Source organism: Chiloscyllium punctatum, chromosome 25, assembly GCF_047496795.1.
Source record: "Chiloscyllium punctatum isolate Juve2018m chromosome 25, sChiPun1.3, whole genome shotgun sequence".
NCBI classification, from domain to species: Eukaryota; Metazoa; Chordata; class Chondrichthyes; order Orectolobiformes; family Hemiscylliidae; genus Chiloscyllium; species Chiloscyllium punctatum.
This window is the reverse complement of record NC_092763.1, coordinates 58,871,735-58,899,535: the sequence shown is the minus strand read 5'-3', so window position 1 is coordinate 58,899,535 and position 27,801 is coordinate 58,871,735. Positions and strand designations below refer to the sequence as shown.

Genomic DNA, 27,801 nt, shown 5'->3' with positions numbered 1-27,801 from the left:
AATAACTGCTAAAACGAGTAAAAATATGAATTGTACACACTCCATACTTTTATTCAAATCAACCCAAACACTAATTTGTTTCTAAATTGAGGTCTGCAGTATATTCCAGCACAAACACCAAGCGCAAAAAGCACATAATTACATAAATACATGTTCTAGCATTGCTTAGCCAATATTTCTTTTATTAACATCACAGAAATAGATTCTGCAACTACAGAGAAAATTACAACCCACTACTTTCATCGAAGGCAATTAGCGAGGCAAATCAATTTTTCAACAAAACCTACAGCTAAAGTCACATTCCAAGGAATCACACAATTATATTGAAATACATATTTGTCAAGAATCTTTTCAGTTAAAAGTTCCAACCAATAGTGAGAGGTGGTAAACGTATTTCACAAAAGTGCAATCAGTTGGATCGACTATCAATCCGCATTTACTCAATTTCCTGAACAGCAATACGCTATAATGACCCGGCGCAAACATTGTTGAGCGCAGATATATTCTACGAATATTTCGTATTAATGCATTCTTACTGGTTGTTGGTCTTCCTTCCACATGAACAACCTAACTCCTCGAAGTATTTTGAAAAGCTATAAATGCCTCAATTTTATCAAAGGACGATGGAAGGGATGAAACGGCATTACTGTGTATCCCTGCTATGAACGATCACGAAACAAACTGGGAGATTCAACCTGCTGGACCAATTTAAATATAGAAACTCCAAATGAAAGGCACACTCAACCCCTTGATCAAAAATTTGAAAAGGGACTGGCGATTGAAGCCATGATTGGAATGTGTCCTATACAAATACTGAAAAGTTTGTAATGAGAATTGAGAACCGCTGGATTTGGGCGAGGTTATAAACAATATTGCTGCGGGTTGACTAAGCCGTTTTTTTTCCCCAGATTGATGGTACTGTCGCAGAATTCTCCCTCAATTTACAATGTTTGAAACATTTCTTTCCCCCTGTTCCCGGCGAACCAGCCCCTGGTACAGCTTCATCTGCAGCAAATAGCGAGATGTCTCTGCAAGGTGCTCGGCTGCAGCTGGTGTTTAACTTTTATCCCGAGCCCGGGAGGTCAAGGTAAGAAAAAGGGAGGACCCTCGGCACTCACCATCGTACAAATCGAGGCGATTTTTCTGACAGTCATCAGTATTTCCATCTGCCCACCGCCATGTTGCCCAAACCGCGGAGCCGGCAACCGAACCCAGGGAGTAGGCGGGGGAAGCTCCGCAGCCGCGTCACACCCACAACCGTCCCCCGCCTCCCTCAGCCCATTGAAACCGGCTCGGCTCCCCGCCCCGCAGCCGTCCGCCGCGCAAACACCACCGGCCGCACACGAACACACCACGTGCGCCCCGACAGTCGTTCCGCAGCACATACGTTCCTCGGCCAGTGCCCCTGCCGCCGGGTCCGACTATCGGTCCATTGGCTGAGGCGACACGCATCTGGGGTGGGGGAGAAGGTGGGTGAGGCCGTGTCCCGCCGTCCCTGCCAAAACAAAAGCATTTCAGCGGCAAATCTTCAGTCCATTGCCTCCTCGCCAATTAAAAATAACCACCTGACTATTGTCATCTAATTTCCCAGTACTTAGCCCTTTGTATGTTTTAGCATTGCACATCCAAATATTTCTTAAACACTAAAAGTCTGCCTTTACCACCTTTCACATTCCCACTACCCTTCTCTCATCTCTAAACCTTTTGCCCTTAACCAGAAACCTATGCGCACTGGTCATTGATCCATCAAGCGGAAAAGTTTTTTTTCTCTCTATGTCTACTCCTATGCCCCTCACTTTTATACATATTAATCCCTCTCACTGATTATTCCGACTGTAACCCAAATACCTGACTGACATGGTCAGGGAGGAGAAAGTGAGGACTGCAGATGCTGGAGATCAGAGCTGAAAAATGTGTTGCTGGAAAAGCGCAGCAGGTCAGGCAGCATCCATGGTCAGAGCCCTCTTCACGTCGTGCATGTATAAAGAAAATCCGTACTGGGATGTGAACATTATTGCCCATCCCAACCTTCACAGGATGAGAAACATTTCTTCTCCCCTCCCTGCCCTGTTTAAATTATGAACAGATTTATCATTCATTGCAAAAAAAAGTAGGTGAAACTTTATGATGATTTCATCAAAATTGGTAGTGTTTCAAATAAAATTGTATCAGTTGAGATTTAACAAGTTTACATGAATATCTCATCTAAAGCACTGTTTGTAAAATATCACCTTTTATGAAGAATATCAGCTTTACTGAGAATACAGATGAAGAATCAATGGATAAGCTAGACTCCATTATTAATACTTGTATTGCTATGATGTTTACAGATGGATTGTGTATGGCATTTAGCTACTAAAAGTTATTCCCCACTTGTAAGCAACAATTTCTTCCCCAAATTGTAACTTTTATTTTTGCCTTTCTAGCTGTTGATGAACCAACTTTACATTTCCAGACTGAATTTTACCTCATAGACGTTAGCCTACAGAGCACAATTAATTTCACACTGCCTCTTCCCTCCACCCACTTCTTCACTGTAACTCCTTTAAACTACATAGAGATATACAGTAAGAAAACAGACCTTCATTCCAACTTGTTTACGCCAACCAGACATGCTAAACTAATCTAGTAGCATTTGGCCCATATCTGTCTAAACCCTTGCTATTCATATACCCAACCAGATGACTTTTAAATGTTGTAATTGTACCAGCCACCTCCACTTCCTCTGGCAGCTCACTCCATACATGTGTCACCCTCTGGGTGGAAGAAGTTGCCCTTTAGATCCCTTTTAAATCTTTCCCCTCTCACCATAAACCTATGCCCTCTAGTTCTTGACTCCCCCAACCCAGGGAAAATACCTTGTCTATTTATCCCATCCATGTCCCTCATGATTTTATTAACCTCTCGAAGGTGACCCCTCAGCCTCTGACGCTGCAGGGAAATTAGCCCCTGTCTATTCAGCCTCTCCATATAGCTCAAACCAGGAGAAAGTGAGGACTGCAGATGCTGGAGATCAGAGTTGAAGAGTGTGATGCTGGAAAAGCACAGCAGGTCAAGCAGCATCTGAGGAGCAGGAGAATCAAAGTTTCGGGCATTAGCACTTCATCAGGAATGTGTGTAGAGAGAGGAGGAGAACTTCTTCAAGGTAAAAATCACACAACACCAGGTTATAGTCCAACAGGTTTAATTGGAAGCACACTAGCTTTCGGAGCTCCTAAAGCTTGTGTGCTTCCAATTAAACCTGTTGGACTATAACCTGGTGTTGTGTGATTTTTAACTTTGTACACCCCAGTCCAACACTGGCATCTCCAAATCATTCTCCAAGGTAGGCATCCTTGAAAGAGACCTCGCATTAGGGTTGAAATCACCTCGGAGAAAGTGAGGATTGCAGATGCTGGAGTCGAGAGTGTAGTGCTGGAAAAAACATAGCAGGTCAGGCAGCATCTGAGGAGCAGGAGAATTAACATTTCAGACAAGAGCCCTTCATCACTCAAGATGAAAGAATAAAGAAATTTACAGAACAGGAACAGGCCCTTTGGTCCTCCAAACCTACACTGATCCAGATCCTCTATCTAAACCTGCTGCCTATTTTCTAAAGATCTGTATCACCCTTTGTTCCCTGCCCATTCATGTATCTGTCCAGATACATCTTAAATGATGTTGTCGTTCCCACTTCTACCACCTCCGCTGTCAACGTGTTCCAGGCCCCCATCACCTTCTGTGTAAAGAATTTTCCACACATATTTCCCCTAAACCTTTCCCCTCTCACTTTAACTCGTGACCCCTAGTAATTGAGTTCCAGACTCTGGGGAAAAAGTTCTTGCTATTCACCCTGTCTATACCTCTCATGATTTTGTAGACCTCAATTAGGACCCCCTCAATCTCTGTTTTTCTAATGAAAATAATCATAATCTATTCAACCTCTCTTCAGAGCTAGCACCCTCCATACCAGGCAACATCCTGGTGAACCTCCTCTGCACCCTCTTCAAAGCATCCACATCCTTTTGGAAATATAGTGACCAGAACTGTATGCAGTATTCCAAATGTGGCCGAACCAAAATCCTATACAACTGTAAGTGCCCATCTCTCCAATCTATCTATATTCTGCTGTATTCTCTGACAGTCCCCTTCACTATCTGCTACTCCACCAATCTTTGTGTCATCTGCAAACTTGCTAATCAGGAAACCAATACCTTTCTCCAAATCATTTATATACATCACAAACAACAGTGATCCCAGTACGGATCTCTCTGGAACACCACTGGTCACAGGTCTCCCTTCCACTACTACTCTCTGTCTCCTGTTGACCAGCCAGTCCTCTATCCATCTAGCTAGAACACCCTGTACCCCATGGGACTTCACTTTCTCCATCTGTCTACCATGGGGAACCTTATCAAATGCCTTACTAAAGTCCATGTACCTTCCCCCATCAATCAACTTTGTCACCTCTTCAAAGAATTATATGTGGTTTTAAGACACAACCTTCCCCACACAAAACCATGCAGCCCATCACTAATAAGCCCCTTTTCTTCCAAATAGGGAATAGATCCTATCCCTCAGTATCTTCTCCAGCAGCTTCCCTACCACTGATGTCAGGCTCACCGGTCTAAAATTATCTGGAGTGTCTCTGCTACCCTTCTTAAACAAGGGGACAATATTAGCAATTCTCCAGTCCTCCGGGACATCACCCGTGTTCAAGAATGCTGCAAAGATATCTGTTAAAGCCCCAGCTATTCCCTCTGTCACTTCCGTCAGTAACCTGGAGTAGATCCCATCTGGACCTGGGGACTTGTCTATCTTAATGCCTTTTAGAATACCCAAAACTTCCTCCCTCCTTATGCCAACTTGACCTAGAGTACTCAAAGATCTATCCCTAATCTCAGCATCCGTCATGTCCCTCTCCTTGGTGAATACCAATGCAAAGTACTCATTAAGAATCTCACCCATTTTCTCTGACTCGACAAATAACTTTCCTCCTTTGTCTTTGAGTTACCCTCTTGCTCCTCATATATAAAAAATAGCCTTTGGGATTTTCCTTAACTCTGTTTGCTAAAGATATCTCATGTCCCCTTTTAGCCCTCGTAATTCCTCATTTCAGATTGGTCCTACATTCCTGATATTGCTTTGTCTGTCTTCAGTAGACTAGCTAAAAATCACATAACACCAGGTTATAGTCCAACAGGTTTATTTGGAAGCACTAGCTTTCAGAGCGCTGCCACTTCATCTGGTGATTCATCAATCACCTGGTGTTATGTGATGTTTAACTTTGTATACCCCAGTCCAACATCAGTGTCTCCAATTCAGTAGCATCCTTTTTTTCTCTTAGGTAGTCTCACAATTTCACCTGTCATCCATGGTTCCCTAACATTGCCATTTCGATCCCTCATTTTCACCGGAACATACCTCTCCTGAACTTTAATCAACCTCTCTTTAAAAGCCTCCCACATATCGAATGTGGATTTACTTTCAAACAGCTGCTCCGAATCTACATTTCCCAGCTTCTGCTGAATTTTGGTATAGTTGGCCTTCCCGCAGTTTAACACTCTTTCTTTAGGACCACTGTCATCTTTGTCCATGAGTATTCTAAAACTTACGGAATTGTTGTCACTATTCCCAAAGTAATCCCCGACTGAAACATCAACCACCTGGCCAGGCTCATTTCCCAACACCAGTTCCAGTATAGCCTCTTCCCGAGTTAGACTACTTACATACTGCTCTAGAAAACCTTCCACGATGGTCCTTACGAATTCTGCTCCATCTAAGTGATGTCAATGTTGGGAAAATTAAAATTTCCTATCATCACCACCCTGTTGCTCCTTATCTTTCCATGATCTGTTTACATATTTGCACTTCTATGTCCCGTTCGCTGTTGGGAGGCCTGTTGCACAGCCTCAACATTGTTATTTCATCCTTCCTATTTCTGAGCTCTGCCTATATTGCCTCACTGCTTGAGTCTTCCATAGTGCCCTCCTTCAGGACAGCTGTGATATTTTCTTTGACCAGTATTGCAACTCCTCCACCCCTTCTACCTCCCACTCTGTCCCGCCTGAAGCATTGATATCCTGGGATGTTTAGCTGCCAATCATGCCCTTCCCTCAACCAAGTCCCAGTAATAGCAATAATATCAAGCTCCCAGGTACTAATCCAAGCCCTAAATTCATCCGCCTTACATTACTATACTTCTTGCATTAAAACAAATGCACCTCAAACCTCAAGTCCCTTTGCATTCATCATCTGCTGCCTGCTTTCTCTTCACCTTAGTCACGCTGACTTCATTATCTAGTTCCTTACAGGCTTTAGTTACTGCTTTCTTACTGTCCTCTAATCTCATTTGGTTTCTAACCCCCTATCACATTAGTTTAAACCCTCCCCAACAGTGTTAGCAAAAATGCCCCCCCAAGACATTGGTTCTAGTCTGGCCCAGGGGGAGATCATCCAATTTGTAATAGTCCCATCCCTTCCAGAACCAGTCCCGATGTACCAAACATCTGAAACCCTCCGTCCTGCGCTATCCCACAAGCCTCGCTTTCATCCTGGATAAAAGCAAATTACTGCGGATGCTGGAAGCTGAAACCAAAAAAGTGAAAATGCTGGAAAATCTTAGCAAGTGTGGCAGCATCTGTAAGCAAATGCTGCCAGACTTGCTGAGATTTTCCAGTATTTTCTCTTTTTTGGTCTCGCATTCATCCTGCTTATTCTATCATTCCAACTCTGACTAGTGCGTGGCACTGGTAGCGATCCTGAGATTACTACCACTGAGGTCCTACTTTTTATACTTTGCTCCTAACTCCCTAAATTCTGCTTGTAAGACCCCATCCCATTTTGTTTCCCTATATCGTTTGTGCCAATATGTACCACGACAACTGGCTGTTCACCTTCCCCCTTAAGAATGTTCTGCAGCCGATCTGAGACATCCCTGACCTGTGCACTTGGGAGGCAACTACCATTCGGGAGTCTCGTTTTCGACCACAGAACTGCCTATCTACTCCCCTTACTATTGAATTCCCTATGATTATAGCTCTTCCAATCTTTTTCCTGCCCTTCTGAACAGCAGAGCTAGCCACAGTGCCATGAACCTGGCTATTGCTGCCTTCCCCTGGTGAGCCATCTCCCCAATAGTATCCAAAATGGTATACCTGTTTTGGAGGGAGATGACCACAAGGGACACCTGCACTGCCTTCCTGCTCCTTCTCTGCCTTTTGGTCACCCATTCCCTTTCTCCCTCAGCAATCCTAATCTGTGGTGTGACCAATTCACTAAACGTGATATCCACGATCCCCTCAGCATCGCGTATGCTCCAAAATGAGTCCATCTGCAGCTCCAGAGTTGTCATGTTGTCTAACAAGAGCTGCAGCTGGAAACACTTTCTACATGCGAAGGAGCTGTGTCCCTGAGCTCCCACATTGAGCAAGACGAGTGTAACACAGGTCTGGGATCTCCTGCCATTTTTTACCTTAAATTTAACTTTAGACTTATCTTAGGTAAACGAAAAGGGGAAGTTTCCACCAAATCACTCGATAAAACAATAAAAAAGGGAAATAGAAAAACCTTACCTGATCAACTCACCAGAGTCCTTCTTTTTGATTCGAGAAGGAGGGCAGGTGGGAGAGACTACATGTGTGGTGTCTCTGGTTCAGCCGCTATCCAAATAAAATGGATTCACTTACCTTCCCAGCAGCCCTCTGGTCCTCACTCTCACCTCTCAACAAATGGAGGCCCAAGTTAAGTTTTTAAAATGATTCCACTCACCTTCCCAGCAGCACTCCTTCCTGATGAAGGGCTTGTGCCCAAAACATCGATTCTCCTGCTCCTTGGTTGCTGCCTGACTTGCTGTGCTTTTCCAGCACCACACTCTCGACTTTAGCTCAAACCTCCAACCCTGGCAACATCCTTGTAAATCTTTCCTGAACCCTTTCAAGTTTCACAACATCTTTCCTATAGGAAGGAGACCAGAATAGCTTGCAGTTTTCCAATAGTGGCCTAAACAATGTCCTGTACAACAGCAACATGATCTCCCAACTCTTATATTCAATGTACTGACCTGGTTTTTCCTCACCACCTTTCTTAAATAGTGGCACCACATTAGTTAACCTCCAGTCTTCCACTACCTCACCTGTGACATTCCATGATATTAGTATCTCAGCAAGGGGCCCATTAATCACTTTCCTAGCTTCCCACAGAGCTCTAGGATATACTGTACCTGATCAGGTCCCAGGATTTATCTGCATTTATGCGTTTACATCAATGGGCACAACTTGGAATTGCATTTGTCGACTTTCAAAAAGGATGGAATTTGTTGAATATATCCATGATCATATCGCCCACGTATGAAGCCATTTGGTTCAATGTATTTGTCAGTTATTTTAAAGGTTTCCAAGTAGTCTCACCCCCTTGTCCTTTTCCCAGAGCCCTGACCGCTTCCCTCGAAGCATTTATCCAATTATATTTTCAAAGTTATTGTGTAATTTGTTTCCACCGCCCCTTCGGCAGTTCATTCCAGACCAGAACAGTTTATGTCACAGGAGAATCCAGTTTGGGGACACGATTGGCAGCAGCTTATTTTGTTTCAAATTTCCATTGCTCGCTGAAGCCAGAATATTTGTTGTAAGTTTGGGAGGGAAGGAGGGTAGAAAAGTTTCTTTTTTCATAGAATTTGGTAAAGTACAACATTGCACCGTCTCAGTTTGGCATTGGCTCAGAGCCCATCAGGGGAAGCAGGAACACTCTTGAGTCTGGATACTAGCAGAGGGATCATCAAGAGTAAGGCAGGGCTGCTCAGAGCAGTTCGCAAAGCGTTTCGTTTTGCCAGTTTTTTTTTTCTTCTTCCTCTTGCCCGTCTTAATGTGCAGTTTTATAAATGCGTCTCCCCCAGAACACCATGTCAAACAACCCGAGTAGCTTCCTACTGCTCCCCATACCGGAGGTCCCGATGCTCGACTACTTGCATAACCGAAACGTGAAGATCGTGGTCCTGGGATCAAGGAGAGTTGGCAAGACTGGTAAGAAAAAGAAGGGGATGTTTTGGGGGCCGGCGAGGGGTTGCAATCGAAAAGATCGGTCTAAAAAGGTTAAGCTCCCAATTTCATGTCTGTACTCAGCAACATAGTAATAGCTCATTTCAATACTTTGCAATATCACGGATCGTGGACTGTTGACTGAACAAGGCAGTGACCCTTGCTGGAAACAAGAGCAACTGTTTGCGCTGATACCTGTTCTGTCCTGATATCGCAACAGTAATCGCTGACCACATTAGATTAAATCACCACCCTTCACTGAACTGTGGTTGTTCTCCAGTTTGCAAGAGAAACTTGCAAAATCCCTTAAGCTGCTATTGCCTCAGACCCTCCCCCTAACTAAATTGCCAAAGTCCCTGAATGTAAAGTTGAATCTCCTGAAACACCCTTCTCAACACCTCATGTGCTAAAATTACAAACCCTCAAGAGAATGGATATTATACCTTATATAATAATGGATACTTTAAAACTTTTATTTCCGTTTTTTTTAAAAAAATGTTTTCTTAGAATCAGACAAATTTATTAGTGGTGACGGCGGGAGAAGATCCATGTTTAACAGTTAATTTGATGGAAACATGAATTTGATGTTCAATGATCAAATTAAAAATAGAGGAATTTACATTCCTGTTAAAAGTTATGTTTCCACCAGAACAAAGAAATTGGACATTCAGCTTGCTAAGGAAAGACTATGAATTCCAAGTCAGTAGTAGATTTGTGATGTTTAATATGAATCCCCTTTTCAATTGCTGTAGCAGTTTGGGAAGTGCAGGTAAACTAGAGATCTGTAAATTGGCGAGATATTTCAGATATGAAACATTAATAACAAAAAGTGAATGTCAGCTTTATTTCTCTCTTTTTGGGATTGTTTTACATCTGTGGCAAATGGTGAAACCAGAAGTGTTGGTTGAAATATGGCATATGTTGCTAGGAGCTAGGAATATTGATCTCCTGGCAAGGTGAGTTGAAAGAGATACTATTCTAGATATTGGGGAGTCTGCACGAAGATCAGCATTAGATTCATGCTCCATTATCCATGTTCCACATTGATAGTTCATGACCTGTACTTACTAGAAGCGAGACATTGATCACAAAATACCCACATTTACACTCCCTTGTCCATCTCTTGTCACCTTTATCCATTTTGTTTTTTCTGCTTTCCATTCGTATTAAGCTGCCCATTTCTGGGATCTGTATATTCCCATACCGTTTCCTACAGACTTCGCACCTACAAATATTGAGTCCTCTGCAGTTTCCTTTACTGATTTGTAACTTTTCACAAAAGTTAAAACTTCTGTTTGAACACTGATTTGGATTAGAGATATTTAGTTTTCAAAATAATTTAAATGATTTGGAGGTGCCGGTGTTGGACTGGGGTGTACAAAGTTAAAAATCACACAACACCAGGTTATAGTCCAACAGGTTTAATTAGAAACACTAGCTTTTGGAGCACCGCTCCTTCATCAGGACAACCACCTGATGAAGGAGCAGCAATCCAAAAGCTAGTGCTTCCAATTAAACCTGTTGGACTATAACCTGGTGTTGTGTGATTTTTAACAAAATAATTTAAAGCATTCATATTATATTCAATCATTTACCAAGCACACAGAGTCATAGAGATGTACAGCACGGAAACAGACCCTTCGGTCCAACTCGTCCATGCCGACCAGATATCCCAACCCACTCTAGTCCCACCTGCCAGCACCTGGCCCATATCCCTCTAAACCTTTCCTATTCATATACTCATCCAGATGCAATTTAGATGTTGCAATTGTACCAGCCTCCACCACTTCCTCTGGTAGTTCATTCCATACCCGTACCACCCTCTGCGTGTAAAGGTTGCCCCTTAGGTCTCTTTTATATCTTTCCCCTCTCACCCTAAACCTATGCCTTCCAGTTCTGGACTCCCCTACCCCAGGGAAAAGACTTTGTCTATTTATCCTATACATGCCCTTCATGATTTTATAAACCTCTGTAAGGTCACCCCTCAGCCTCCGACGTTGCAGCGAAAACAGCCCCAGCCTATTCAACCTCTCCCTGTAGCTCAAATCCTCCAACCCTGGCAACATCCTTGTAAATCTTTTTTATCAAAACATATCATTTTTCTTAGTCTTCAATATCATCCATGAAAGACAGATGAGTTTTTCTGATGCTTTCTTATTGTTTATGAGCCTGGCTGTTTTATTTTGTACACCATTACTTCCTCCTTCAGGAACAAATCAACAATCTTATTTTATAACGTCATGTCACATGTCATATTGCACATACACCATCTGAAATTTGCACATAGAATGCAATAAAAGTGACTTCACAGTAATGTGCTAAGACACTTTTAGTTATTAGAGGCACTTACAGTTAATACAGTGTAGTTGTAAGGTATACTTACTTCACATTTAAGATAATTGTTTACTGCAATTACTCAGCTCTGTGATTCAAGGCATAAGTTTCTGGTCAAAGTTCTAGGAATGGATCCAAACAAAACAGTATTGAAGAATGAATATGAAAAGTGGCACCAGAAGCACATCAGGGAGTACTGAAACATAGTTACAACAGGATAACTGAGGGGTACTAAATGGTAAGCGATAATATCCAAGTAAGACATCAAATACATAACACAGAGTACATCATAAGTGGGAAGTCAAACTTTTAGTACAAATAGGTAACAAAATAGTGTTAGGCACCACAGGCTTCAATAAACAAAGCATATTACTGAGCCACATAAGGTAGTGGAAAGTGAGATCTACAGATGCTGGAGATCAGAGTCAAGAGTGTGGTGCTGGACAAGCATAGCATGGCAGGCAGTATCTGAGGAGCAGGAGAATGGACATTATGGGCATTATCCCTTCATCAGGAATGAGGCTTGTGGGGGGCTGAGAGAAAAATGGGAGGGGGTGGGGATAGAGAATGGGTAGCTGAGAATGCAATAGGTCGATGAAGGTGAGGGAGCAGGTGATAGGTCAGAGAGGGGAGTGGAGTGGATAGATGGGAAAGATGATGGACAGGTCAAGAGGGTGGTGCTGAGTTGAAGGCTGGGAACTGGGATAATGTGGCGGGAGGGAAAATGAGGTAACTATTGAAATCCACATTGATCCTGTGTGGTTGCAGGGCCTCAAGGCAGAATATGTCATTCTTCCTCCAGGCGTCGGGTAGTAAGGGTTTGGCAATGGAGGAGGCCCAGACCCCCATGTCCTTGACGGAGTGAGAGAGGGAGTTGAAGTATTCAGCCACGGGGCAGGGCAGTGTGGTTGGTTATTGCGGGTGGCCCAGAGATGTTCGCTGAAACGATCCACAAAGAGACGTCCTGTCTCCCCGATATAGAGGAGACCACATCAGGTGCAACGGATAGAGTAGATGACATTGGTGGAGGTACAGGTAAACTTCTGTCGGATGTGGAAGGATCCTTTGGTGCCTTGGACGGAGGTGAGGGGAGTGGTGTGGACACAGGTTTTACACTTCCTGCAGTGGCAAAGGAAGGTGCCAGGAGTGGGGTGAGGGCTGGTGGGGTGTGTGGACCTGACAAGGGAGTCGCGAGGGAAATGGTCTCTCCAGAACGTTGATAGGGGTGGGGAGGGAAATATATCTCTGGTGGGTCCGTTTGTAGGTGGCGGAAGTGGCAGAGGATGATGTGATGCATGCGGAGTTTGGTGGGGTGGAAGTTGAGGACCAGGTGGGTCTGTCCTTGTTGCATCGGGAGGGGTGGTGTTCAAGGGTGGTGGTGTGGGACATGGTGGAGATGTGCTGAAGGGCATTGTAGACCACGTGGGAGGGGAAATTGTGGTCTTGGAAGAAGGAGGCTATATGGGATTTTCTAAGGTACAATTGGTCATTCTGGGAACAGATGCTGCGGAGGCAGAGGAATTGGGAATAAGGGATGGTGCTTTTACAGGAGGTAGGGAAAATGGAAGGATCCTTTGGGATCTTGGACAGAGGTGAGGGGAGTGGTGTGGGTGCAGGTTTTGTACTTCCTGCAGTGCCAGGGGAAGGTGTCGGGCATGGGGTGTGGGCTGGTGGGGTTATGGACCTGACAAGGGAGTCGCGGAATGATCTCTCTGGAATGCTGATAGGGTGGGGAGGGAATTATACCTCTGATGGTGGGGTCCGTTTGTAGGTGGCGGAAGTGGCGGAGGATAATGCAATGTATGCAGATGTGGAAGGATCCTTTGGGGCCTTGAACACTTCAACACCCCCACCCACTCCGTCAAGGACGTACAGATCCTGGGCCTCCTCCATTGCCAAACTCTTACCACCCGATGCCTGGAGGAAGAACGCCTCATATTCCACCTTGGGACCCTGCAACCACACAGGATCAATGTGGATTTTAACAGTTTCCTGAATTACCCTCTCCCCACATTATCCCTGTCCCCAGCCTCCAACTCGGCACCGCCATCTTGACTTGTCGATCACCTTTCCTGTCTATCTGCTCCAGCTTCCTCTCTGACCTATCACCTTCTCCCTCACCTTCATCTACTTATTGCATTCTTGGCTACCTTCCCTCTATTCCCACTCCCCTCCCATTTATCTCTCAGCCCCCGGCCTACAAGACTCATTCCTGATGAAGGAATGTCAATTCTCCTGCACCTCGGATGCTGCCTGACCTGCTGTGCTTTTCCAGCACCACATTCTCGACCTAGCCACATGTGATATAGGGCAGAGGAAATAACTTTATCACTCAAGGAGGCATGAAGGAAAAAAGCAGTGTGGACAGACAGATTTAAGAGTGGACTTCTAGAGTTTAGGGCTGAAAATGTGTTGCTGGAAAAGCACAGCAGGTCAGGCAGCATCCAAGGATCAGGAGAATCGACTTTTTGGGCAAGAGCCCTTCTTCAGGAATGAGGAAAGTGTGCCAAGCAGGCTAAGATAAAAGGTAGGGAGTAGGGACTTGGGGGAGGGGTATTGGAAATGCGATAGGTGGAAGGAGGTTAAGGTGAGGGTGATAGGCCGGAGTGGGGGTGGGGGCGGAGAGGTCAGGAAGAAGATTGCAGGTTAGGAAGGTGGTGCTGAGTTTGAGGGTTGGGACTGAGACAAGGTGGGGGAGGGGAAATGAGGAAACTGGAGACATCTGAGTTAATCCCTTGTGGTTGGAGGGTTCCTAGGCGGAAGATGAGGCGCTCTTCCTCCAGCCGTCGTGTTGCTATGGTCTGGCAATGGAGGAGTCCAAGGACCTGCATGTCCTTGGTGGAGTGGGAGGGGGAGTTGAAGTGTTGAGCCACGGGGTGGTTGGGTTGGTTGGTCCAGGTGTCCCAGAGGTGTTCTCTGAAACATTCCGCAAGTAGGCGGCCTGTCTCCCCAATATAGAGGAGGCCACATCGGTGCAGTGGATGCAGTAAATGATGTGTGTGGAGGTGCAGGTGAATTTGTGGCAGATATGGAAGGATCCCTTGGCGCCTTGGAGGGAAGTGAGGGGGGAGGTGTGGGCGCATGTTTTGCATTTCTTGCGGTTGGAGGGGAAGGTGCCGGGAGTGGAGGTTGGGCTGGTGGGGGGTGTGGACCTGACGAGGGAGTCACGGAGGGAGTGGTCTTTTTGGAACGCTGATAGGGGAGGGGAGGGAAATATATCCCTGGTAGTGGGGTCCATTTGGAGGTGGCGGAAATGACGACGGATGATATGATGTATATGGAGGTTGGTGGGGTGGTAGGTGAGGACCAGTGGGGTTCTGTCCTGGTGGCGATTGGAGGGGCGGGGCTCAAGGGCAGAGGAGCGGGAAGTGGAGGAGATGCAGTGGAGAGCATTGTCGATCACGTCTGGGGGGAAATTGTGGTCTTTGAAGAAGGAGGCCATCTGGGTTGTTCGGTATTGGAACTGGTCCTTCTGGGAGCAGATGCAGCAGAGACGAAGGAATTGGGAATATGGGATGGCGTTTTTACAGGGGGCAGGGTGGGAGGAGGTGTAGTCTAGGTAACTGTGGTAGTCGGTCGGTTTATAGTAAATGTCCATGTTGATTCGGTTGCCCGAGATAGAAATGGAGAGGTCTAGGAAGGGGAGGGAGGAGTCTAAGACGGTCCAGGTAAATTTGAGGATGGGGTGGAAGGTATTGGTAAAGTGGATGAACTGTTCAACCTCCTTGTGGGAGCACGAGGCAGCGCCGATACAGTCATCGGTGTAGTGGAGGAAAAGGTGGGGGGTGGTGCCAGTGTAGCTGCAGAAGATGGACTGTTCCACATATCCTATGAAGAGGCAGGCATAGCTGGGGCCCATGTGGGCACCCATGGCTACTCCTTTGGTTTGGAGGAAGTGGGAGGATTGGAAAGAGAAGTTGTTCAGAGTGAGGACCAGTTCAGTCAGTCGAAGGAGGGTGTCAGTGGAAGGGTACTGGTTGGTACGGTGGGAAAGAAAGAAGCGGAGGGCTTTGAGTCCTTCGTGATGGGGAATGGAGGTGTACAGAGACTGGATGTCCATGGTGAAGATAAGGCGTTGGGGACCGGGGAAGCGAAAATCATGGAGGAGGTGGAGGGCGTGGGTGGTGTCCCGAATGTAGGTGGGGAGTTCTTGGACTAAGGGGGACAGGAGCGTGTTGAGGTATGTAGAGATGAGTTCGGGGGGACAGGAGCAGGCTGAGACAATGGGTCGGCCGGGGCATTCAGGTTTGTGGATTTTGGGCAGGAGGTAGAAACAGGTGGTGCGGGATTGTGGGACAATGAGGTTGGAGGCGGTGGATGGGAGATCCCCTGAGGTGATGAGCTTATGGATGGTCTGGGAGATGATGGTTTGGTGGTGGGAGGTGGGGTCATGGTCAAGGGGGCAGTAGGAGGAGGTGTCTGCGAGCTGGCGTTTAGCTTCAGTGGTGTAAAGGTCGGTGCGCCAAACTACTACCGCGCCTCCCTTGTCTGCTGGTTTGATAGTGAGGTTGGGGTTGGAACAGAGGGAGTGGAGGGCTGCACGTTCTGAGGGTGAGAGGTTGGAGTGGGTGAGAGGGGTGGAGAGGTTGAGGCGGTTAATGTCGTGGCGGCAGTTGGCTATGAAGAGATCGAGGGAGGTCATGAAGAAGGGCTCATGCCCGAAACGTCGATTCTCCTGCTCCTTGGATGCTGTCTGACCTGCTGCGCTTTTCCAGCAATACATTTTTCATCTCTGATCTCCAGCATCTGCAGTCCTCACTTTCTCCTTCTAGAGTTTAGGGCCCAGTAAGGTGAATGCACATACACCTGTGGTGCAGCAACTGAAACTTAGAAGTCTCAGGACGTCTGAACTGGAGAAATACAAAGAGTTGGACAGTAGTGGGGCCGGAGTGAATTTAAGAAATGAGACTCTGGGGAGTGTGAATATAAGGATAAAAAGTTTTAAAATTGAGTTGTTGCTTAACTAGGATCTGGTGCACTTTAAGACATGGATAGCAGAGTTTGGACAACTTCAAGATTATAGAAGATAGAATGTGGGAGGCTGGCCAGGAATGTGTTGGAGTAGTTATGTCTAGGGGGTAACAAAGGGTTGAATGAAGGTTTTGACAGTAGGTGATTTAAAGCAGAATGGTTGGAGTTGAGGTCTTATTAATGGTGTGGATATGTGGACCAGGTAGATCCCGAATGGTGTGGATATGTGGACCAGGTAGATCCCGAAATGTAACTTGTGAATGTTGAGCAGAAAAGCTTATATTTTCATGGTTAAAACAGAAAATGCTGGATAAACTAGGCAGATCTGATAGCATCTTTGGAGAAAGAATGAATATTTTGAGTTCAATGTGACTCTTCTTTGGACCATCCATAGGAATTTTCTTTCACTGTGAGATTTTTAATAAAGTTTATGACAATTTCACATTTTTCTAAATTTCTTGCAGCCTTGATTGTACGGTTTCTCACAAAACGGTTCATCGGAGATTATGAGCCAAACACAGGTACGTGCTACATCAGGTATTTTTCTATTTGTCAATTTTTTTTCCATAGATACTGAATCATATTCTTTGAATTTCAGGAGCTCTATACTCCAGATCAATTAGCATTGATGGTGATCAAATTTCATTGCAAGTGCAAGACACTCCCTGTATTAATCAGGTAAAATCCATTTGTCTTTTTCCTCCATTTTTTGTGAATTCTGCTCTCATTAAGGTGTGGGTTATTATTACTGAAAATGCAACATTTTCCATTTAGTCGTGCAGTTGCAGCATTTACAAATGCATCAAGATTAGACACAGATTATGACTCTCTCCAGTACACCCCAATTATGTCCCTCAGCACCAATTGGATAAAAGAAACCCCTACCATCAGCTGTCTTTATTTTCTTTAGTGACAGGATGTCTGACCCTCCTGTTCTTTTCTCCTTTTTCATTTCTTTGTTTGTTTTTTTTCTCCATACTACCGCCTGACAACGGTCGTACTTATTTTTCCCCAACACTCGCGTGTGTGCAAGTGTTGGACAGTGAAAAACAACAAGTATGCAAATCTTTATTTCCATTCCACCACCAGGAAAAAAGGAAACACCCGAATTGCCAGTGAGTCAGCTGTCTTTAATATGTTAAATTAATGGCCTTCATTAATGAGAATCCTATTTTCTGATGAATTGAGACAATTTATAGACCCATATCTGTTAGATTGAAATCACTTAAGTTCCATTTAAATTGACACCCCCATTGCAAATGTCTATTTCCATCATCCAGATTGGAATTAAGATTGAGAATATTCATATCTGGTTTAATGTAAACAATGTCAGGAAATTGAGATGCATTGAAACAACTATGAAAGAAAAGTGTGCTTTTTTTTTCTCTGATCCTTAGTCTTTCAAACAAAGTTCTTTCATTTGGGGAAAAATGAACATCATATTCATTTAAAGATGGCATCTCACCTTTAAAAATCTTTAAAGAATATCAAACAAGTTCAAAGTATAATTCTGTTAGAAGCCATTTTCCCTCTACTTTTAAAGTAAAAATTTTCAATCAACTTGCTGAAGGATTTCATCATCTGGGGGAATTCCTTGGTATCACAGGACTCCTGACTCTTGATGAAAAGTTAAAGGTGTGGCATGGTTCCCACTGTGACAGGCTGCTCTGTTCAGATGAGTGTTAAGTAGCTTAGGTCGAGACTTCCACCTCCAAGGTGGTCATAGCAACAGCACTGGGAGTCAGGTTATGGAGGTGGGGAACATCCAGTCAGACTGGAGGAGGCCTGAATGTAGGACTAGTAGATTTCAAACTAGGCTTTTTGCCATAGTGGGAAAAGTTGCAGAGCAGGAAAGTAGGAATAATGCGTGACCCCTTTCCTGCAGCCAATGACTCATCCCTGACACCATAGTAATTTTACAGAGCACAGGGATAGTGTTACAGACCCACCCACTCACCTCCAACTCAAGCCATTGTGGCCATTGATCAGTTAAGGGCCCCCCATCCTCTACATGTCAATCTACTCAGGAAAGCATAAAATGCAGCCCCATATGTCTTAATTAGAAAAAGGTTCCAAATAAAACTCCCTTTGCTTAGGTAGGATGATGTGTTTGACTTCAAACTCCATCGAGCACCCTGTGTTAGATCGGTTGTCACTGGAGAGCAGTTGGTGGAGGTCTCCTGATTATTGTTTGGGTATGTGACTAATATTATCTCATTAATCTGACATTGTGACGCTATTGAAATAAAACCCACAAATCATCAACCTGTGTGCAGAGGTTGTTGAATGCTGTAACTATTCAAGGGTGGAGGACCGTTGGGATGGTGGATTGGTGAAAGTTTTAAATATGTAGTAGATTTGTTGAAGATTCAATACTTCCTCCTCTTTCCCACAAAATTCCTGAATAATATGACTAACGCTTTCTCTTTAAGAATTAATAAATCTAAGTTCAGTTTACTCTGTCAGTTGAAGCTAAAGGTTAAATTGCAGCTTGTAACATAAACCATTCAGTCTTCTATGGGGCCTTTTCTATTATTAGTCAGTTTTTTGGAAGTGATGATGACATTATAGCTGATGACTGTGAAAATGCTCCCTATCTTTCACATATGGTAATCGCTGCAAGTATGCTGATGACTCATGCTGATCTACTGCAGCTTTTACTGAATGTATTTACCAGGAATCCCTGCATCTAGTGCTTCAAGGATTAGATAAATTGTTAAGTAAATCTAAATTGTTAACAAGAATCACCAAAATTGCATCAAAATGAGATCAAAAATGTTGGGGGAATAAACCTAAATATTATTATTAATTGTATTGTGAAATAAATTTTAGAATGTTATAATAAGAGTTATAACAACATGGTTGAATTTATCCCATTTTCTTAATGGAGACTACAGCAGGACCAAATCTCCATACAGCACTGTCAGTGAATCTATCTCAATAACTTCTTTCAGTCTCTCAATCCTGAGGTATCTGTGCTTTTCTATTGCTGGCCTGTCATGCATTCCAAATTACAATTGTTCCACCGTGATGGTCATGTTTCACTTACCTAGGCCTTAAATGTTGCAATATATTACTTAAAACCTTACCATCTAACTGTCCTCCTCTTTAAGGCATTTCTTGAAATCTACTTCTTTGACCAAGAATTTGTTATCTGCTCTTGAATATCCTTATTTGGCTTGGGATCACATTTTGCTTGATCACTCTATATGAAGCTACATTTACAGGCACTGCATGCATGCAAGCTATTTTTCTTATTGTCATATTGCAGCCATTACAGTCAATGGCTTCTCTACTGCATGGAGATAGTAAATACTTCTATGAAATTATAATCAGGTTCACATTTAGCACTTCACGCTTGCAATAAAAGGAAATGCAATAGCCTCAAAGTCTCCACTAATACTTCACACAGCATAATAGAATTGTTACAGTGTTCAATGAGGCCGTTTGGCTCATTGTGTCTGCTGCGACTCTGAGTATTTTAACTTAATGCTATTCTCATCCTTTTTATCCTGTAACTATGCTTATTGCTTCTATTTAAATCATAATCCAATGCCCTCTTCAATGCCTCAATTGAACTTGCCACCACCACATTCTAGGCAATGCATTTCAGATCTGAACTATTCAGTGTTAGAAAGTTTTTTTTCCTCACCTCACACATTTTAAAACTGCCCTCTGTTTCTCGCTCCTTTAATAAGTCGAACAGTTTCTCCCTACCTACTCTGTCTATACCCTTTTGTGATTTGGAAAACTTCAATCAAATCTCCCCTCAGCCTTTTACTCTCCAAAGAAAACAGGAGCAATCTCTCCAATCTATCATAAGTTTCTTATCTCAGGAACTACTTTTGTATTTTTCTGCACTTGTTCTAATGCATTCGTATCCTTCCTACACAAAATTGTACACAATCTTCCAGCTGAGGTCTAACCAGGAAGGAGTAAGTGAGGATTGCAGATGCTGGAGGTCAGAGTCAAGCGTGTGGTGCTAGAAAAGCACAGCAAGTCAGGCAGCATCTGAGGAGCAGGAGAATCGGTGTTTCAAGCATCAGCCCTTCATAAGGACTTGTATAAGTTCATCCCTGCTCATAAGTGCTATGTCTCTATTAATGAAGCTAGAAAATGTACAATTTATTAATGGATTACTCGACTGATCTTGCCAACTTTAATGATTTTTGCACACATACATCAGCTTTCTCTGCTCCTGCACACCCTTTAGAATACTATACTTTATTTTATACAGTGACTCCATGCTCTCTGTACCAAAGTGTGCCATCTCTCACCTGCCACCTGTCTGCCCATTCCACCAACTTGACAATGTCCTTTAAAAGACAATACAGTTCTCCTCACTTCTATTGCATATTATCTAGTTAAGACAACTAGTGACTGTGTTTCTAAGGAATTAATGAAACCACTTCTGACTTACTGATAGACTGCTTGCAAGTAAAGCCTTGATCAATGAAATATCATCCTCTGAATAATAAAGTCCCTCCAGCCCTGACAGTCAGGTGTAGATTATATTGTCATCAGGCCTTCACATCAAAACAAAGAAATATGTACCACATCCAGTGGCTATGGTTCTCATTTTTAAAATCTGGCAGATCAACTCTAGTGATGTATTGTACATTTATATATGAATTCTGAAGTTGTTTGTCTTGAATCTGAACAGATTCTGTTTCTTCACAGCACCATCTCAGAATTATTTGACCTGTCACATCTGTGTCAATTCTCTGCAAGAATGAATTCATCTAGTCCCACTCCACCATCTACTCACTATAGCTCTGCAATATTTTCTTTTATGATACTTACCCAATTCTCTTTTAATTGAATCTGTCTTGATTACATTCTCAGGTAGTGCATTCCAGCTCCTAACCACTCATTGCTTTAAGTGCCACTCTCAGCTTATCATTCACCATAAATCAATATCCTCCAGTGCTTGATATTGTCGTTGGGAACAATTTCTCCTAATTGCTTCTGTTTAGATTCCCTTCGATTTTTGAACACCTTTGCCAAATCTTCTCTTAATTTTCTCTTCTCCAAAGAGATTATCCAATCTATTCAAGTTCCTCATTTCTGGGAATGTTTTCTGCATTCATTCTCATAGTGTGCTCATTATAGTGCTTCCTATATTGTAGTGAAATTTGAAGTGAAGTTGTAAGTTCCTGACAGGTTTGATTACAGTAGAACTGATTTAAAGAATGCTCCAGCAGTCATTGCCTGCCTTATCTGTTGAAGCTCAAGCATGAAGGATGGCCAATGGAATTTATCAAAACGCCCCTGACAAAGATGCAGAATCACCATAGTCCAGCTTTTTCATTAGAGAGAAATGACTGGTTGTGAGTTCAACATGAGGGTTATGTGCCTCAGGCAAGGGGCAAGGTTGAGAAGGCAGGACCTCAGCCAGTGCAGGAATTGAACCCACACTGTTGGTGTCATTCTGCATTTCTGAGCTAACCAATTTCCAACAAAGGTAAAGTTGTCCTAGTCCAATAAATCATAAGACTGCTCTATCATAAGAAAGAGAGAGATAGTGGTTTTAACCTGAGCCTTAAGTGAGGGGAGAGGTTGAGATGGAGAGACCTTCATGGTAACTTCAGCTGCTGTGGGAATTGAACCCATTCTGTTGACCATAACTCTGCACTACAAACTAGCCATCCAGCCAACTGAATTAACCAATGCCCAGCACCTATGGACCACATACTGCAAAGAGTTGGCATTTTCAAGAGAAAGGGGAAAAATAGCCAAAAGGCTGCCATTACCTCTTAGCTTATTCTAGCAATTAATTTTCAATTTCATGCTAGCTTTAATTTTTTGTTACAGATTGTTCAAATTTGTACTTCTTATTCAAATTGGTACCTTGTCTTATGAATGTGTACTTGTAATCAGTAGTTTAGACACCACAGTGCAACTATCCCAGCAGTCTAACCATCACAAACCTATTGTAGATAATTTGATTATGTAAAAATAAAATATTAGGTTCAACCTGAAATTAATAACTGTAAATTTTCAGTGAAATCATTCTGTCTCCACCCATCAGCTGATTGTGCTCTCAGCATCAAAATTGCTTATTGGTTTGGTTTGGTTTGGTTAGCTTTGGTTATATCCTTGTTGCAGTCCTCTGAAATTCTATTAATTCTAATACTGGGGAACTAAATAGATTAAAATATTGTATGTGCAACAGCTGCCTCTTCTGCTATTATTTTGATCATTACAGGCCCTAGGTACAGTATAGACAAAGGAGTTTGGTGGCAAATGCCTGAAGGTGACAGAATGGTAATCAGGGCAAATATCACAGATCATAACAGCATATGGTGACAGTCATGAAGAAGATGATTTGTGTAAGCTGAAACATTGAATCTCCATGACCCCAAATGTCAATCCCAAGATTAAACAATAGCTTAAAATATTAGCAAAGTTAAAGATCTGCAGGACAGTAGCATATGAATTTCTTTTTGTGAACCATGAATGCATGGCACATTCTTTTTTGCTTACATAGTATCTGATTTTATAGTGGATACGTGATGGTTGATGATATGATACTGTGTGATGGCCTGCTAGTCTACAACTGAGGAAATAGTGGCTGAGGAAATAGCGGAGGCATTGTTTGAGATCTTTCAAGAGTCACTGGAGTCAGGGAAAGTCCCGGATGATTGGAAGATTGCTGTTGTAACCACCTTGTTCAAGAAAGGATCAAGACAAAAGATGGAAAATTATAGGCCAATTAGCCTAACCTCGGTTGTTAGTAAAATTCTAGAATCCATCATTAAGGATGAGGTTTCTAAATTCTTAGAAGAGCAGAGTCTGATTAGAACAAGTCAACATGGATTTAGTAAGGGGAGGTCATGCCTGACAAACCTGTTGGTATTCTTTGAAGAGGTGAAAAGTAAGTTAGACCAGGGAAACCCAGTGGATGTGGTCTATCTAGACTTCCAAAAGGCCTTTGATAATGTGCCACACAGGAGGCTGCTGAACAAGGTGAGGGCCCATGGTGTTCGAGGTGAGCTACTGGGATGGATTGAGGATTGGCTGTCTGACAGAAGGCAGAGAGTTGGGATAAAAGGTTCTTTTTCAGAATGGCAGCCGGTGACGAGCGGTGTCCCACAGGGTTCAGTGTTGGGGCCACAGCTGTTCGCATTATATATTAATGATCTGGATGAAGGGACTGGGGGCATTCTAGCGAAGTTTGCAGATGATACGAAGTTAGATGGACAGGCATGTTGTACTGAGGAAGTGGGGAGGCTGCAGAAGGATCTAGACAGTTTGGGAGAGTAGTCCAGGAAATGGCTGATGGAATTCAACATGAACAAATGCGAGGTCTTGCACTTTGGCAAAAAGAATAAAAGCACAGACTACTTTCTAAATGGTGAGAAAATTCGTAAAGCCAAAGTACAAAGGGATCTGGGAGTGCTAGTCAAGGATTCTCTAAAGGTCAACATGCAGGTTGAGTCTGTGATTAAGAAAGCGAATGCAATGTTGTCACTTATCTCAAGAGGGTTGGAATATAAAAGCAGCGATGTGCTACTGAGACTTCATAAAGCTCTGGTTAGGCCCCATTTGGAGTACTGTGTCCAGTTTTGGTCCCCACACCTCAGGAAGGACATACTGGCACTGGAACGTGTCCAGCAGAGATTCACACGGATGATCCTTGGAATGGTTGGTCTAACATATGAGGAACGGTTGAGGATCATGGGATTGTATTCATTGGAGTTTAGAAGATTAAAGGGAGACTTAATAGAGAGATACAAAATAATACATGGCTTGGAAAGGGTGGACGCTAGGAAATTGTTTCCGTTAGGTGAGGAGACTAGGACCCATGGACACAGCCTTAGAATTAGAGGGGGTAAATTCAGAACAGAAATGCAGAGACATTTCTTCAGCCAGAGAGTGGTGGGCCTGTGGAATTCATTGCCACAGAGTGCAGTAGAGGCCGGGACGTTAAATGTCTTCAAGGCAGAGATTGATAGATCCTTGTTGTTTCGAGGAATTAAGGGCTACGGGGAGAATGCGGGTAAGCGGAGTTGAAATGCCCACAGCCACGATTGAATGGCGGAGTGGACCAGATGGGCCAAATGGCCTTACTTCCACTCCTATGTCTTATGGTCTTATGGTCGAACATCATTTAGCAACATATTATGATAGTCCAATCAGAGTATTGGTATCAGAACAATTTGAATCTCAGTATGGTCCATTCAACATTTGATTTTTCTAAATTGGATAATGAGAGTATAATCATGTAGAATTGGGGGTTGGGGAACAGTGAAGAGGAAAGATGAAGCATGTACATTTTGCATAATGAGCAGCCAATACATCTGTGTTTAATAAAATCGAATCTTTGGCAAATGAAAATAATGTAACTTCTCTCAAAGACACACTTGTTAAGTCTGTCCTTCCTCCTATTCATTATAAGGCCCGGAAATTCATTTGGGCTATTTTTCAAATGCTGAATGGGCACAGAAATTCTTTGAAGGTGCAAGCCAGAGGATTATGAAAAGTACATTCATGTTGCCTTATCTAAATAATTGAAGCAAGCTGCTGACGACTGGCATAGCTTCATAGTAAGTTTGCCCAGGAGAAGTAGAAGATTTCAGACCCAATACATTGCCAACAGTGGCTCTGAAGTAAGTCCCAGGAGTGAGGTCAAAAATAGGACAGCAAGTAGAGAGCCAATAATACCAGTAGAAGCTGACACGAATTCTAAAAGAAAAGCTTAAGCTCCTTCTTTTATAGAAGTCACTTACTAGTCTGGATTTAGTTCTGAAAAGGCCAGTGCAGCCTAACTTCCCCATTACAGGCATATTCAGGATAGTTCTGAAGAAGGGTCTCTGGACCTGAAACATTAACTCTGCAGCTGCTGCCACACCTGATGACTTTTTCCAGCAATTTCTGATTTCCAATATCCACAATTTTTTGAGGATTTTTCATATTTAAGGTAGTCATGCCTTCTTTGAGCACTACCACTGGGATATGTCCTAGACCATTTTCAGGTTGGAAGTTTATCAGGTGTCCATGGGGTCAATGTAATCTTACTGAAACTGAACCGTTATGGCTCACAATTTCTACATGTGTCAGGGTCAGGTTTCTAACCCAGAAGAGTTTGCTAAAGTTTTGTTTTGCTGGAGGTGTAAGAAGACTGATACTACCTTTCCATAATTGAGCGTGAATTGGAATTTTCAAGCAGTGGCAAAGGAATAGCACTCATTATTTACTTTACTGATGGTTGCTCACAGTTTTCACCAATGTCTGAGCTGAGACTTGCTGTCAACTGGTGCAATGTCCTTGACAGAGTATATGTGACATGTGCAAACAGGGCAAGAAACAGTGTGGATGTTCAACTTAACAGATTGAAATATCTTCACTGAGCCACGCAGAATCTAAATGAGAAAATATAAATCAGAATATATAAATTAGGTTTAAACCATTGTTTTTATTCGTACAATGAAAAATTGGATTTTGAGTGAGAGATAAGAGACAGGCGAAGAAAGTTTTTTTTTAAAACATGTTCAATGCTGATTACACTCTGAATGAATAAGATTCCACACTTTTAAAATTAAGTGTTGTTTTACATCAGCTCGAATTTTTATATTGTGTGTAATAGGTAAAAAGCAGTTAGGTTCTGCACTTACATTAATTCCTATACTGTATCTGTTGGTGAGGTACTGCTATAATGTAGTATGTAGAGGAACAAGGTAACCCAGATCCCATGTTGGTATTTAAGAAGTCAGTGTCTGATTTATTTAAAATAATGATGAGCACTGTTAGTATTGTTGTAGAAGGCAGTTAATACCCAAACAGGTCATCATAAAATGATCTCAATCCATCAGGATGTGCGAGACTGTTCCTGTGATGGGCTGACTGCTGTTCCAGTTGTTATCCCACTGTTAAATTCCATGTTGCTAACAGTGTTGTGTACTTACAGCCTGATGTCTCACAAGAGACTATAATGTAACTCAGATATATCATAACGAGCTATTAAGAACCATGTAATCAAAATATTCTGTCAACAAGATCAAAACTCTCTCCTGCTGAAGCATTTGTGAGGGTATTCTTTCCCACATTGGCATCAGTAACTTAGACTCATACAAGTAAGAATAACAATTGGCTGGGCATCTACCCAAGGCATGATATAGTTCTGGTCGATATCAGCTTAACACATACCATACTGATGGCAGTGTAGACTATGTAGTATATACCAAGTCTGAATATAATGACAAACACAAAATTCAGCCTAAAATATTAAGCAACAATCTGAAGGGAGGTGTAGTCACCTTCTGCAGGGGCTGAAATTTCATTGACATGATACAGAAAATCTGGGACTCTTGAAACCATGTTAGGCTAGGCCTGTGTTCTCAGGAAAAGAGAGAATTGATTTTTAAAAACATAAAATAACCTTACAAAGAAAATATAATAACTCAATTTCACAATGTTTTGTCTAATTAATTGTTCTGCAATTGTATTCAATACAAAACTGTTCATATTACAAGAGGCACAAATGAATTCAGTATCCAAATGGGTTACATTGGGATAAAAAAACACTTTGGAATGTTTTATTGAATTCAAAAGCAAGTAAAAAGATGTATTGTGCAGATTGGATTTGACGTCAGAATTAAAACGAAGTTTTTAACCAAGAATAATAGAAGCAATGTTTAAATGTTTTCTTTGTATTCATGTAACAGGCAGATGGAGATGATTCTTGTAGTCCAGATGTTATATCCCGATCACTTCACTGGGCAGATGGTTTTGTTTTTGTCTTTTCACTTACGGACACAGAAAGCTGGAAAGCACTCCGTCCACTCCATCAGCAAATCAGGAAGATTTATCCTAACACCACACTTCCATTTGTGCTAATAGGAAACAAGGCTGATTTACCGCATGCACGACAAGTGGAAACCAGTGAAGGCATTCAATTGGTGAATGAGATAGGAGGGACTTATTTTGAAGTTTCTGCCAGAGAAAATTATAATGAGGTCTATGATGCATTCCACCAAGTTTGCCAAGAAGTTTGCAAAGTGATTGGAAACAATAATGGGGAGAAGAGAAGAGGTCTGCTTTTAGGCAGGCCAAAATCACCGAATATGCAAGATCTTGGAAGACGGTTAAAACAGGCTCTTTCTTCTAAAGTGAAATCCACTGCTTCTGTATAAAACTCATTTGGATGAGTTTACAAGTGCTAAGATTGTTTTTCTTTACCTTGAAAATAAATAAGACAAGGTAAATCCTCATATTTTAAAGACTAACACATGAATAGAAATTAGTTTGGCATGTTCCATCTCCATGTACACCTTTTTTTAAATTACACATTTACCTTTAACTGCTGTTAAGTAAATACATTTTGCTCCCAGAATATGAGCAATATCATTTACATATTCAAAGTTTGGGAGAAGATTTGTAGCTCGGGTGCTCGTTGTTGTGGTTCTGTTCGCTGAGCTGGGAATTTGTCTTGCAAACGTTTCGTCCCCTGTCTAGGTGACATCCTCAGTGCTTGGGACCC

The 27,801-nt window shown here is 42.8% G+C and overlaps 2 protein-coding genes across 5 annotated transcripts in view; one reads left to right on the top strand and one right to left on the bottom strand.

Moving 5' to 3' along the window:
- Nucleotides 1-1,971, bottom strand: part of LOC140495970 (ubiquitin carboxyl-terminal hydrolase 12-like) — a 69,160-nt gene extending 67,189 nt beyond the window's left edge. The window contains exons 1-2 of one of the 3 annotated variants that reach the window (XM_072595326.1): nt 1,858-1,971; nt 1,119-1,495 (exon numbers count right to left, since the gene is read on the bottom strand). In XM_072595326.1, the coding sequence (XP_072451427.1) occupies nt 1,119-1,385 (267 nt within the window). In that variant the 5' untranslated portion in view covers nt 1,386-1,495; nt 1,858-1,971. Of the gene's footprint in view, nt 1-1,118; nt 1,496-1,857 lie in introns of those variants that run through there. The other 2 variants (XM_072595325.1, XM_072595327.1) reach the window with 2 other exon arrangements.
- rasl11a (RAS-like, family 11, member A) lies at nt 849-27,479 on the top strand. Of its 2 annotated transcripts, XM_072595329.1 has the most exons (5): nt 849-1,087; nt 8,873-8,999; nt 16,784-16,840; nt 16,918-16,997; nt 26,987-27,479. In XM_072595329.1, the coding sequence occupies exons 2-5, from the start codon at nt 8,879-8,881 to the stop codon at nt 27,452-27,454; spliced, it is 726 nt and encodes a 241-aa protein (XP_072451430.1). In that variant the 5' UTR covers nt 849-1,087; nt 8,873-8,878; the 3' UTR covers nt 27,455-27,479. The 2 variants fall into 2 exon arrangements, with proteins under 2 accessions (XP_072451430.1, XP_072451429.1); XM_072595328.1 differs by lacking the exon at nt 849-1,087 and having other exon boundaries at nt 8,829-8,999.
- The last annotated feature ends 322 nt before the right edge of the window (nt 27,480-27,801 follow it).